The following is a 14212-nucleotide window of genomic DNA, read 5'->3' as shown; positions in this document are numbered from 1 at the left end:
GTTAACCTGAGATGAGCCCGCGATCCAATCGAAAACCAGCAGTTGGTCTGCGGTCAACTTAGAAAAAACACGCGACCTCAATAAGCTGTAAACTTGAGCCCGAGATATGGTCACGTGATACTGGTCAGCGGATACCTTGTTTTGACAGGTGTCAATTGATCGTAACATGGATGTCCAATATCAAAGAAGTACACGGTAAACCAAGGCTGCATGTCGTCGTCGTCGTCGTCGCCGTCGTGCGTACGCGCCCACGAGCAATACCGCTAGCCATGATAACCATGAGAAAATCAACTCATGGGTTTCCTTTTCGTTCCTATATGAGTATGGGGTTCCGCTTGGCGGCCCTTCGGGCCGCCGGAGCTCCGCTACAATTCATGATTCAACGAAAAGACGGTGAATTCAGTCTTCCTGGCCACAAAAGGCATACAGGAGAGTTATTTGCTGCTATTTGAGCTACGATAAGCCTCGTGGAAAGCTAGCTCTAGGACAGAATTGTAGCAAGTTAGATTATCAGTGACAAGTCAAATTCTATGGCTATGTTTTTGCGAATCCGGTAAGATATTGAAATGAAATGTCACGTAACGGCTACTTTTTGGCTGAAATATAGAGGTAAATAATCGATTCCACTGCTTACCATGCTCTTGTTAGCGTGACTGGCTAATTTAACCCACAGTAAAGACATAGTGAGGTCATTTAGGTGAAATCGCTGAGGTTAAGCCTGTCTAAATTAGTGCCGCGGCGAACCAAATGATCAATTTAAGCTCTAATTTAGTTTTGTTTGGCTCGTTCGACTCATTTGCAGCGACTTTTAAGGCTTGTATAGGCATGGTATGGACTCTATTAAGAGTACACGAGGTAGATAGCACTCTCGGTGCGACATGGCCATATTTATGTACATTTTCTAACCGTTTTTTCAAAAACATGCCCGCTATTTTGGTGCAAAGTCTTTAACGCGGTTTTCATAAATTCAGACATATATATATATATATATATATATATATATATATATATATACTTCTTGAACTTGAACAGAATAAATTTATAGAGCGCTCGACTCTGAGAGGAGCAGTGTAGATAATAAACAATGGTAGCAAGACTTCAATTCATCGTTTTATTGCGACAACGCTGTTTCGTATGGTCAAAGGATGACCACACTCATCAGGCAATATCAACGAATGACCGTTAAATTTCACAAACTGGCAATTAAAAGCTAACTTTAGGTTGCTATCTTCATTTTTTTATTCTTATTTTACTTTTTATTATTATTATTATTATTTTATTATTTTTATTTTATTATTATTTTATTTTATTTTATTATTATTATTTTTTATTGCCAGTTTTTCAATGTTATATAGCATCTGTTTTTCCATATCATAGCAACTGTTTTTATATCTCATAGCAACCTAAAGTTAGCTTTTAATTTCCAGTTTGTGAAATTTAACGGTCATTCGTTGATATTGCCTGATGAGTGTGGTCATCCTTTGACCATACGAAACAGCGTTGTCGCAATAAAACGATGAATTGAAGTCTTGCTACCATTGTTTATTATATATATATATATATATATATATATATATATATATATATATATATATATATATCTACCTGCAGTTTTGAAAAAGGGGTCTGTTAATTGTGCTGTGAAGTTATTTTTGTTGGTAAACTTTTCAAACCAGTTTGACTTGATTAATAGTCTTTTGGATTTTCTTGTTTTCATTTTCAATTTGAGTCTGGTTTTTCTAGGTGAAGGTAGGGGCTGTAGATCATAAACATGCCACACTGTCAAAATCAAACTGGTTTGTTATAAAGTTGAAGCCAAAAGTAAATTTTGTAAGCACAACGGGGTTGCTATAATGTACTGATCTTACCTCTCCAAGCCGACGGGCGGGTCAACCCTACATGGGTTCAGACAGTGACTTAATCTGAGTGCAAAAGGACATGTTGTTTTACAGGAAATGCATGACCTGGAAACATAGAGCCATTACAACTGCACTTTTCCTTGAAGTTTTGAAAAACGCATACCTAATTTTACTCCGCGAGCTGTGCTGAAATCGATGCCGCAGGCATCGATTTCAGCTTAGCGTAGCACATTATTTTCCAGGGGGGGGGGGGGGGCTCCGTTAACGGAAAGTCTGGAGACACTACAGGAGTGTGGCTAATTGTGGATACCTCTTTGGGGTCCCTGGTCCTTAATCCAGGGGGGTGGGGTCGGTTTGAACTTGTGTCCATAGTCTCAAGTCAGTCTGACGGCTGGGTATGTACTTAGCTGTCCGACGTGACACAATCCTTAAAGTGCACGGAATTTCCCAAAGCTGAGTGGGTTTATGGCCTTGGCAGAAGGTTTCACTATTGTCGTGAGGGGAGGGGCTGATATGTGCGGAGTGGTACCTGACCCCAGGGGGGAGGGGGAGATTTCAAGGCACTTTAGTTTGCTGTCATTAAGTTATGCTTGCAAAGAGCTTTTATCTGATACGATGACAGTTAAGCCTGAATTCATCCACAGGTGGCCCAGAGATTCTAGTGTCATTTCCTTTTTGCACTAGATGAAGTGTGGAGTGCGGAACTTGGTAAGCACTGCTTACACGACTCTATTAGGCACCAGCTGTTATTGGGCTGTTGGGACCTGGTTTTCAAAACATCAGGTATATATCGTCAATGTATCAGTGGCTAGAGCAGAAATTGCTTGTAATAAGCTCTTGATCGATTACCGAGAGGCTGTTTCGCATGCTAAAATATGACCTTTTAATGAAAAAAGAGGAAAAACCAGAGTGATGATAGGTTGCAGAGGCATGACTTTTTACACTGAAAAGAATCGGTGAATTTTCACAAGATAGAGCAGAAACAGCTGGTAATAAACTCTCGATCGATTACCGAGATGCTGGTTTGCATGGCAAAATATGACCTTTTAGTGAAAAACGGGGCAAACCCAGAATGATAATAGGTTGCAGAGGCATGACTTTCACACTGAAAAGAGTTGGTGAATTTTCACAAGAGATAATTATCGTCAATGTATGATAGATAGATAGATAGATAGATAGATAGATAGATAGATAGATAGATAGATAGATAGATAGATAAACTTTATTTAAACACGAGTGGTTAGAGCAGAAATTGCTTGTAATAAGCTCTCGATCGATTACCGAAAGGCTGTTTTGCATGGTAAAATATGACCTTTCAATAAAAAAGAGGAATATTTAAGGTTATGGCAAGACTTGGCTAAGTGTAGATTAATAGTAGTGTTTATGAGAAGTATTGGGCTATTTTTGGCGTTTTCGTTGTTCTAGCTAGTGCTATAAGCCATTTATTAGTCGTTATTATTGACATTGCTTCTATTCTTTTTCTTATTGTAGACATGGCTGTGTTTCCAGAGTTTTTTGGATAATAATACCATACTTTGTTTGCTTTGGAATGTTTTAGGTATAAAAATTAATTTTTGTTTTCTGTACGTTGTGGTATTTCTTTTTTGTTGCTTTTGCTGCAGTGTCACTGAAAACATTATTTTTCTGCTGTACTGGTATTTTCAATATTCTTATAACGATAAGCCATCCATATATATAGAACAGAAGAACAGCTACTCCTTAAATCGGGAATATTGATATTAGGACCACAGAAACGACTAACCTCTTGGGGGTTGTACTTGACAGTAAGCTAAAATTTGACGATCTTGTATCGAGTATTTGCCTTACTTAAGTGAGTGCTCAAATAAACGCCCTTAATAGACTGAAAAACACTTTACCACTTAAAACCAAGGAATCGTTATATCGTTCGTTCATACTACCTAATTTTTATTACTGCCACCAAGTTTGGCACCATTGCGGGTAAAGAAACACTACAAAAATCGAAAAAGTCAACGAAAGGGCGTTGAGATATGACTATAATGATAAACATGCATCCTATCAGCATCTCTTGGACAGGATAAGACTACCCTCCATGGAATCTCGAAGAATTCAAGACATGTCATTGACAATACATAATAGCGTATCGAACAAAGCACCACGGGCAATTAGGAACCTTATTAATTTACGCTCATTTAAGTACAATCTCAGGCGCCAAGAATATGTTTTATCTTTACCTAACGTTAACACTACCATATATGGACTCAAGTCATTGAGATATTTTGGAGCCAAGAAATGGAATGAACTATCAAATGACATTAGAATTAAAGTAGGCACCAATGAAATAGTGAACAGAATTAGATCGCTAAATTTCGGGGATTAGTAAATTTGTGACATTAGTTTTAATAGTATTTTGACTGCGGCGGTAATATTGTAATAATAGTTTTGAATAGTTTTAATCAGTATTTAATTTGTGATTTTCACCTGATGAATTGTGATATTATCGTTGTTTAGTTGTTAGGTTCTCATTAGTTATTAGGTGGAACACCTGTAAATTAGCTCTCAAGCTAAGCGTATATCCACGTTAAATAAAGCATTCATTCATTCATTCATTCATTCATTCATTCATTCATATCCTGCATACCAGGTGTAAACGGGGAGGGAATAAGGGGTATCCTTTCCCACGCAACGCTTATGCAGCGCTTTCTCTATTGTCACTTGTATTTTCTTGGTATATATACCAAGTAAATACAAGTGGGATATTCCAATGTATACCAAGAGAAAGCGTTATATAGCTAGTTTATATTTCACCCCCAAGTTAATTTAGAGGGCTAGGAAGTCAAATCAGCCAATCAGATTGCTTCATTGCTGGCACAATATTCTTTAAGTATTGGACCGGGCAGTGTCCAGGATGATCCCGCACGATTACTGTTAAAGATTTTTGTTCGTGTTAATGGCGTTTCTGAAAGAACTTGCTTTGATCACACGAGGCACTCCTTTTATTTTGTTTCCAACTCTCTTTCCCTTCTGTTTTGTTTAACATCAGGCGCGAGTATGCGACTAGTCGGCTTCCGGTCAGAATTGCGCGTTTGAAGTTTGCAATGTCTCCCCAGTTTGTGATCGTGGCATTTTTCTGAACATTTTCAGTTGCGTAATAAATCCCCTCTTAAACAAGCTTGCAATTCTTGTTGACTAATTACTTGTAAGTAATTTATGGACGTCCGGCCCATTACCCCCCGGGCATTCTGGATAAAAGTCAAAGTAAATTTATGGCCACACATTGTTTAAAGAGTTGCGGTTTGTTTGACAGTATCACATCTGACAACGTCTTCAGATGTTGAGTCTTTTCAGTGTGCTAGTATACGACATATCCAGTCAAAAAGAGCCCTTACCCGTTTTTCTCCGAGATCCGATCGGTTTTGTAATAAATTTCAAACATTTTCAGTTTCTGGTTATTTTTGGGAAAAAACTTAACAATACAACAATCTACATTTTTTTTGTTCCTGTTTATTTTGTGAACTCCGATAAACTCCTCATCCGAGCTATCTCACTACATTCAAGACACTTTTTCAGCTAGAACTGTGACATCATATCTCAAGGACGCAAATCTGACCTCACTTTCTCGAAGGTGTAGGCTCCGACGAGTTATCAGGTCACGAATTTCGTCGTCTTGCTTGCTAGATCGATTGTTCAACGATCTTAGGTTGTCAAGCCTGTTCTTACATTTGTCACACTCTTGACAAGTATCAACCCTAAACTCTCTAAAACTTAGAACGTCTTTCAGTTCCCTGTTAAATATATTTCTAAAAGTTGAAAAACTAATTACAGGTCCACTATTTTTGTTTTTTAAGCTGGTTGTCGTTAAATTAGGGTGTTCACGGACGAATTCAGACCACATTTGGCGCATCGAAATGTTAGAATCAAAATATTTCTTGCACCCACTTCTTGCTCTCCGATAGTGTGATTCTGTAGCCTCGTAAGATAATATGAAGTCCATGACAGCATCTCTCGCTTCGGGTAGAAGTTTCCGAGGAGTCTTCTGTCCCCTTTTGTCTGGCTCTATGAACAACCCGTCTTTTTAAGCAAAACTTCAATTTTGCTCTTAGAAATGCCGTATACTTTCCGGAACGCAGTCTTGCAAACTTTTCCGAGCGATGGTACATGATACGAAATTTTCCGTACGCCACTGAATGTCAGTTTCAATTTGACAAAAGGTAGTTCTGTTCATTATAACATTTCTGGTATAGCAAGTTTCTTTGCTGTCGTGCAATGCTTCTAATATTGTATAAGCCTTCTTTTAAGAGACAACCACTGTCGCAGCATGTGAATTCCAACTGGTACAAGTCTTTAAAAGCTCCATTTTTACGTCTTGTCCACGCTTTTTTCTTTGGCAGGTAGACCCTTTTTAACTTGTTAGAGTTCAATTTTCTTCTCCCTCTTTCCACTGAACTTGCAACGGGATGACCTTCCTTAAAATGTTGCCATGGTTTTGCCGCATCAAATTTGTACACAAGTAGGTGGAAATCAATATCATCTGTGCCTCTGCGCTCTGCATTTACTTGATGAGTAGGACGCAACATGTTAAAAATCAATCTATAGGCACTCTAAGGTCTATCTAAGCACACAAGGCAGGTATATGATTGAGCTAATCTCCATACCCGACCGAACGGACTTTACGTCGACAAAAGCTACTGAAGTTACGTTTACGCCCGAAGTTATTACGCGTGCACTGTCGCGCGCGCGCTCTTACAGTTATGCGTTTTGTATAGCGTAACTAGGGCTTTCCACAAGTTGCTCAAGATTTCCCAAAAAGTTTCCCGCAATTTCTATAAATGTTTCTCAAAGTTGCTCCAAAGAAATCAAAAAGAAAATTTTGTTGCTCTCTTCCTTTATTTGGTCTGATGCAAAAGTACATGAAAGTAAGATTTCAAAGCATTTTTCTGCAATTTTGCGGCGTAACCAGCGTTGCTAAATAGCTTTGCCCTTTGTCCTCTAAGCACACAAGTCGGGTATATGGTTGAGCTAATCTCTATATCCGACCGAGCGGACTTACCGTCGACAAAAGCTACTAAAGTTTATGCTCGAAGTTATTACGTGCGCAACGTCGCGTGCGGGCTCTTTCAGTTATGCGTTTTGCGTAGCACGCGAATTGTCGTGTGCAAGGCCAACTGAACAAGTCAACAAGATAAATAATAAATCCTGCCTGAAATATGTTACCGAGGGTGTTAACTCTCCAAATGGATTACCATAAGTGCTTACGGACACCAAAAGTTTCTTCTCAGGATGGCTTTTACGCGAGGAAGCTACGGACTAACCTTTTCGGGATCTATTGTGCCAACGAGGACATCATTCATTGTTTCTTCTATGATGAATCTATTGGAGGAAGCGGTCCAAACGAGGTACTATCTCTGCTGAACTATCTTCTGAAAAGCCTTCAGGAAAAATACGGTAAATTCCATCACCTTATACTGTGGGCAGATAACTCGCCGGCTCAGTTTAAAGAATCCTACTTATTTTTTTACCTAGACCATATTGTTAGAAAGGGAGAGTTTCTAAGAGTGGACCTTAAATTCCTACTGGAGGGACACTCATTTTCAATTTGTGACAGGCGGTTTGGCTGTATTCAGCAATTCTTTAACACCAAAGAAAAAATTGAAACTCCACGGGAGTGGGAAACGACACTACGAAACAGCTGCTTAAATAACGTTAAAAGTTACTGGGTGAATTTGGATTGGATTATGAACTATAAAAGCTTTCTAAGAATGAAGTACGTTGCTAGAAGCGAGGACATTGAACGCGAGAAATTCGAAGTAAGGAAGATCGCGTTTATCAATTTTGGTTCTGGAGAAATAATCGATCAGGAGGAGAACTTACAACTAAGCTGGGACCCGGAAACCCCATTTATAAGGTATACAATGGATACGAGAGAAAAGCCGAGAATTGTCTCGTTTCTGAAGAAAAAGCAAGGCGTGGAATTGAATGCGGCTGAACATTTGGTTCCAGTGAGACTAGAAAAGAAACCCATTCGCGATGATGTTAAGCAAGACTGTATAAAGCTAGCTCAGAAATATTTATCTGAAACTGCAAAACGTTTCTACGCCTCATTACCAGCAGGCTCTGATCAAGACATTGATGACGATGACGACTGAAACATTTTCCCCAGAAGAATGAAGTTAGTGTTAGTATAGGTAATCGTATGAATGCGAGTGCATTCATACGATTTACACTACTCCTTATATTTGAAAATTCTCTCAAAATTGCAAAAGCCTTTAGGCGAGTGCGATTTGAAAGAATTTTCCAATATCAGGAGTAGTGTAAGTCCTTAATTGCTCAAGCTCTCATACAATTACTTATTTATTATATGACTGAGAAAATTGCGAACGCCCGCGCGTTGATTTGTACTGCATTGCAAATTGAGAATTAACGACAAATTAGCCTGCTCTTAGCCAATCACAATGAAGTAATTTTCTTGGTCATATAATGTCCGTAGGGTGCTAACTTAGAAATTCAGATCCAAAGAAAAGTAGTATCATTCCAAATTGTGAGTTTTAAATTCAACTTTTAACACACTACCAGCAAAACCAAACACAATTGGATTGCATATCACAAATGTGAAGTCCTCTGGCTTCAGTTAAAGTGACAAAAGCTTTCACGGTAATGGCGGGTAAAAAATTGCGTTTTTGGTTATTGGTTATTGAAGATGATTTCCAATTGAATTCCATTTTTTTTAGAGGGATTTATTATTTATCTATAATGTCGACACCTTCGGTACTGTTTCTTCCTTTCGCTGGGTTAAATTTGAGCGGTTTTCGCGATTGCCTACGATTCTGATTACCCGTTTGCTAATACGGATTGCCATTTGTTGAAATTTTCAAAAATATCTAGTTAGCTATAAACACTGACGACTTTTTTTTGTAACAAATGGATAATTTTTCAGACTCGCGAAATTTACCTATTCGATTCCGCTTTCGAGTAAATAGGACCTGGCGAAATAGGTAACAATGATAGGTATTTAGCCTCTGTGTCAATCTCGTTCCCAGAGTCTTGGTCATCCCCTTGACCAGCGATCGGAAAATGAGAGTTCTGGGAGCAACCATTTCAGGCCTGCGCCATAGATGCAGACTGCGCAGTAAAAAAGGATGGGCAGAATTCGGTTATTTCAAAATGGTTGCTTCCAGAACTCTCGTTTTCCGACCGCTGGTCGAGGGGAACGAAGACTTTGGGAACGACATTGCCTCTGTGTCAAAAGTTTTGAGACGAGAAACATAACTCTTGCTCACGAATAACTCATGTTGGGTTAGTGGTTTTAGCTGGCCCACTGCAGGCCATGATCAGTCAGAAAAAAATCAGTCAAGCCAAATGCAAGGTTTATTGTCACGTGTATTTTAATAAAAGAATATCTACTAATTAGTTTAACTCTTTTCCTGACAACGCTCTATTCACCATTATAAAACAGTATAAAAAACAGTATACGACTATATAACAGTAACGTCGTTTTTGCTATTAGTAGGTGGCTAAGTATTTAAATAATTCGTAAGAAATTGAAAGGGATGCAGTTCAGGATGAGAGGCAATACATCAGAATCCGGAAAATGCGTTTGTACACTTGCTAATTAGTGAGATGCAATGAAACGTTTCCATATAAACGTGTATAAAGTTACACTTTGTTTGAAGGGGGTGGAGACAATTTTTACTCACGAAAATTAAGGCATGAACCAGGCCTATAAATTACGGTCTAGATAAGGGTCACAAATTAGTCCAATACTCTGGTTCAAGTCATACCCTAAGATTCTTTAGTAGAATTCTACTACTATACTAATGAAAATGCTGTAATCTGATTGGCTGAGCCACTGCACACTATCATGCATCAGTGTGCAGTAGCTTGGTGTGGTCGACAACATTGCAACGTTTCCTCGATTCTACGAAGTTTTCAAAGAGCATTCAGAAACAAATGGATAAACAAAATTCCTGAGAAGACTAAAAGGAGGGCATTTACGTGCGGTTTCTTGAATTAAAAAAGGTCGAAATGTTTGAAAGAAACTGATAAGCGCGCGTACACAACTGCAAATGTCAAACTGACAATTAATTCAGTCCGCACGAATTCCCTAAAGCCTGAAGTTTAACACTAAGACCAGAAATAATTAGAACCGTTACTTGAAAGAAATTTCAGTTAGAATTCTACTAAAATAATTAGATTACTCGCCCTCGATTTCTATTTAACAATTAGATTACGAGCTCGAGATTTCAAAAAATCTCTTATCGAAATCCTCCTCGCGGACACTTCGAAAGAAGTGGCCGTCAATTTGTTAACAAGGACACACTACTACGCCACTCATTATCTATCGATCACAAAGTAGCTAGTGAGAAGCGTAGCCAATCAGAGAACGGCATTCGTGATAGAACGCTGGTAGATTTATACTAGGCGATATTTGATTCGGCCTACGGCCTCATCAACTATCAACTCGTAGAAATCTCGAGCTCATAATGTAATTGTTAATTAGAGTTCAAGCACATTAAGGTCTGGATCATAGCAAATAGTTGATTCATGAAAATGTCAGTGGAACAAAATTTATCAGTTCTGTTTACTTAACGTCGTCAACATTTTCAAGTGTACCCAACATTTGAGGAATTGGTGGTGGTTGACAAAGAAGCAGGTCAACCATTTCGGTCCTGTAACGTTTGGAATAAGCGTATCCCTCGTTTTGAGATGGTCGTAGGTCACTAATTTCCCCCAAAAACCTACACCACTCTTTAATACGAAATCAAGTACACTCCATTCTAAACGTAGCAAAGGTAGATAATTAAAAAAAAACCTGCGTTATTGACCAACAAGAGTGGAAGTCTATGCCAATTCGATTTCACCGACATGTAAGAAAGGACTCCAATTTAGTTTTTAGCAGAAGAAAATATACATGTCAGCTTAGTAAAACAATTCAGGATAACCATAACCCGCGTGACTACTCAGGTTCTGCTGTTTCCCGTTAAATTCTTGATCCAGGCCTTAAAGGGCTTGAGAGGGAATAGTTTGACTGTCTGCATGACATTCCCAATCCGTATCGTTGTAGTTCCATAGGAACTCTACGGTTTCGGGAATATCATGCAAGGCAACCAAAAACACTCATGGTCTTCCTGAATGTTTTAACGCTACGAAGGGTCTCAGATTTGCGTGGTTTCGAGAGTGGTTGATCAGTGCCCCCCAAGTCGGCCCGGTTTCTTCGTTGCCTTGGTAGGGATCGATCCTAAAAACAAAATATAAAACAAATAATGCGCATTATTAAATCGTGTATACTTGTATTTCAGCCGTGGCTATAGGTTTAATTAGTCTTGACCCATATAGACAAATTGATCAAACTCGTTTCATTTTTCAAGTTACCATTAATTATACTAAGGGTTGCGATGGTTGTTGAGATAGCTCTGTTAATGAAACGCCTTTTGAAGATCTTACGTCAAACAAGGTACTTACGCAATTTGGCGGCCTCCGCTTTCAATGACCATCAGGGTGCAAATTTTGCCCTCCCTGGCGTATTTCTCCTCGCGCGTGGCCGCTTCTACCAAGGAACCATGTTCCCCTTGATACTCTACCACTATTTCACCCCTCTCGATGTCGCGGTTTGCAAACGCACAGCGACCTGCCCCTCTGGGGTCACTGGGAACATCATGGATCTCTAAAATGAAAGAATGGATAAATATTCAGGAAGATGAAAAAACATGTTAGTAAAAACATTAAAAAAACCTTGTTTGACTCCGGAAACTTCGTATACAGCCTTAGCTTCGTTTAGAAATCTTCGGAATAGCTTTTATGACTTTCGATATTCTTTGGATGTTTCTCGGTAACCTTGGGAAATATTCTAAATTTTCGGTTGAGTTCAGGCAAACTTGGCCAATCTTTGTTGAAAAAAAATCGGATGGCCTCCCGTGATATTCGGAAGCCTTCCAGTGGTTGTTATTCATCTTCGGAATACTTCGGATTATGTTGGAAAAGTGATCTCATATCATTCGCAAGTAAATTATATATGGTATTGCCTCCTTGGTTTGTATGGTACATGTAATAAATAGCTATCGCTGTTAAAAAAAAAAAAAAAAACCTTGAAAAATATTTTGCTTTGGTTGGTAAAATAAAACTCACCTCTATCGAGGATAATGGTGGAGGATTTGCGGCTATATAATTTTGAACCCGTTGTTGGGTGTCACGCCCACCAAATTCATATCCTAGGCGACTTCGACGAGCGCGGCGGAGTTTAAGTCCTCGGTATCCGCGAACGTGGTTGCTCATGTCTGTTCTCACTTGCCATCCCTTAAGATGATTATGAGTCGAAATGGCGTTTTTCAGTTGCTGTAAAAAAAAAAACGCGTTAAATGTGCAAATAGTGTCCCCAATTAGTTTCTTTCTATAGCTAAATACTCTGATCTTTGACGTGATTCATTCATTCATTCGTTCAAAAAAATATCTATTTCATTCTCTTCACTCTTGTTTGAAACATAGAATCACAGACCTATAAACGAAGCAAATTTTAAAGCAATGATCGCTGCAAAATACTTACTCTGTTAAAACTGTTTCTCTTCATTAAAAACTTTGTTTGGCCGCTAACACTGTCGTTGTCCGTTCACACTCTAACCGCGCTTTCGTAGGCCTCGAAAATCTCGGCCGTGGACACAAAGTTACCCGGGCTTTGCTCCACACAAGAAGACAAAAATTTAACTAGAAGTGGACATTTAGCTCTTCTTTTGTGCTTAAGCATTACCCTGCGGACGTTTACGAAGGACATCTCTGCTCCTTGATGGCAAGATAGGCTACATACAAGTGCCAATGAATATTTTCCTACAGAAACTTCACATGGGCCTTAAATTTATTCAAAAGCACGGGAATTTGTGGTTAACACGCGGTTCGTGTTCCATTTGGTCGGGGTGTAGTAACTCCAAGAGAAACTCTTTTTCGTTGCTATGCAGTCTCTCTGGGAACGCATTCATTTTTGATATAGACCAGTTTCTTGTTTTTTTGGGTCCGTTTCCGAGTGCCGAGTACCTTTGTTTAACCAGCTGATTCAACTCCTGCTCGCTTAAATTCGAGGCCCGGCAAAAAACTTAAGCTCGAAATTTGGTAGCTCACAGGAATAATATTCCTCGTCTCCTGAAGAATTATTAGATTTTTCCATATTTTAGGAGAAGAAAAATAGGAGTTATGTTTTACGAAGTGTCAACATCGATGAAAAAAATTTGCCGAGAAGTACCCACTAGGGCAAATGGATCGAGCGTATTGGCCAATCTTAACACTTGTAGACTGGCGCGAGTTGCACTGCGGTCTAAAATATGGCGGTTGTTGAGTGCATAGAGGTTTCTAGTGCGAGTAACTTTACGTTAGTCAGGGTGGGCCGGACATAAATTTGTTCGGATTTTTTAGTTTTATCGTTCCATCTCCCAGAAAACACCAAACAGGAACCTCTTGACAGGCTCGATAGTAAGAACAAAACAAGTTTTTCGCAGAGTAGCCGAACGTACAAGTAAGCAGTAAGCAAAAGATGGAGAGAGGTCAGAAGTCTACACAAACGTTTATAGTGGTAAGTATTCATCCATAAGTCTCTCATGAAATATTCATATCCAGAAGGGCGCCCATTATGCTATTTATTTGCCGTCTTTAACTTTTGAGAGGTTCTAAAGCGAGATTGTTTTTATTCAGTCTTGTGGTCTGGGTGATTCCCTGCTGTATCGATTTACGTAATTTTAATAAGTAAATACTGTTATAGTGCAACTTACTCAGGGGAACGAAATTCCGTAATATGTTTTACTTAGTCGAGAGTTCAGTTTAAGGGCCCATTAACCGATCTTTTCGAGCCGTTGCTAAGGAAAATTTATTGTCATATAACTTCATCATTTTTAGTTAGTTCAGAGTTATTTCATGTGTTTTAACTTGTTCATGATCAGTAACACTAGTGATGACGTCATCAGGTCACGCCCATGGTCATGTGACTAATACAGAAGGCTCCCAGGCAAATTACTTTATCGGGATTTTTTTCATTGATTTAATATTTTAATTTAAATCCTCATTACGCTATGCATCGCTTTTGTTTCATTTCTAAAAGGTCAGATTTTGAAAGCATTTCAAAATATTGAAAAATTCATAATTCTCTGAAAAAAGCATGATTTCGAAAAAGGAATGCATAGCTATGTTTCCAACATTGGCTTTAATCGAAATTCGTCGAAAAAGGCTGGATTTAATGAAAAACTGCATTTCCTTTAGCATTTAAGAAACCGGAATTGCGCCCGATAGATATTGGAAGTTACCCTATCAGCGCATGCGCAATTTACACTACCAGCGCACTTCGGTAAGATCAAAAAAAAGCCACACGGAGTTAGTTTTTCTCTTTCTGTTGCTCTTGTTTA

At 38.8% G+C, this 14212-nt stretch overlaps 2 protein-coding genes and 1 pseudogene across 3 annotated transcripts in view; all 3 read right to left on the bottom strand.

The window, feature by feature from the left end:
* LOC145484910 (uncharacterized) overlaps positions 1-14212 on the bottom strand; it is a 437829-nt pseudogene that overhangs the window by 374455 nt on the left and 49162 nt on the right. The gene's annotated exons all lie outside the window — the stretch shown is intronic.
* Positions 1-14212, bottom strand: part of LOC145484915 (synaptotagmin-16-like) — a 51671-nt gene that overhangs the window by 6620 nt on the left and 30839 nt on the right. The gene's annotated exons all lie outside the window — the stretch shown is intronic.
* Positions 10953-12107, bottom strand: LOC145484931 (N-lysine methyltransferase KMT5A-B-like). The gene is made up of 3 exons (XM_081463554.1): positions 11961-12107; positions 11298-11497; positions 10953-11073 (listed from the first exon to the last, which is right to left on the bottom strand). Exons 1-3 carry the CDS (start codon positions 12105-12107, stop codon positions 10953-10955), a joined length of 468 nt encoding a protein of 155 aa, XP_081319680.1.

The sequence above is a fragment of the Orbicella franksi genome, chromosome 4, assembly GCF_964199315.1.
Source record: "Orbicella franksi chromosome 4, jaOrbFran1.1, whole genome shotgun sequence".
In the NCBI taxonomy this organism is placed as follows: Eukaryota; Metazoa; Cnidaria; class Anthozoa; order Scleractinia; family Merulinidae; genus Orbicella; species Orbicella franksi.
The sequence above is the reverse complement of the archived record's forward strand: the minus strand, read 5'-3'. Positions and strand labels throughout refer to the sequence as shown.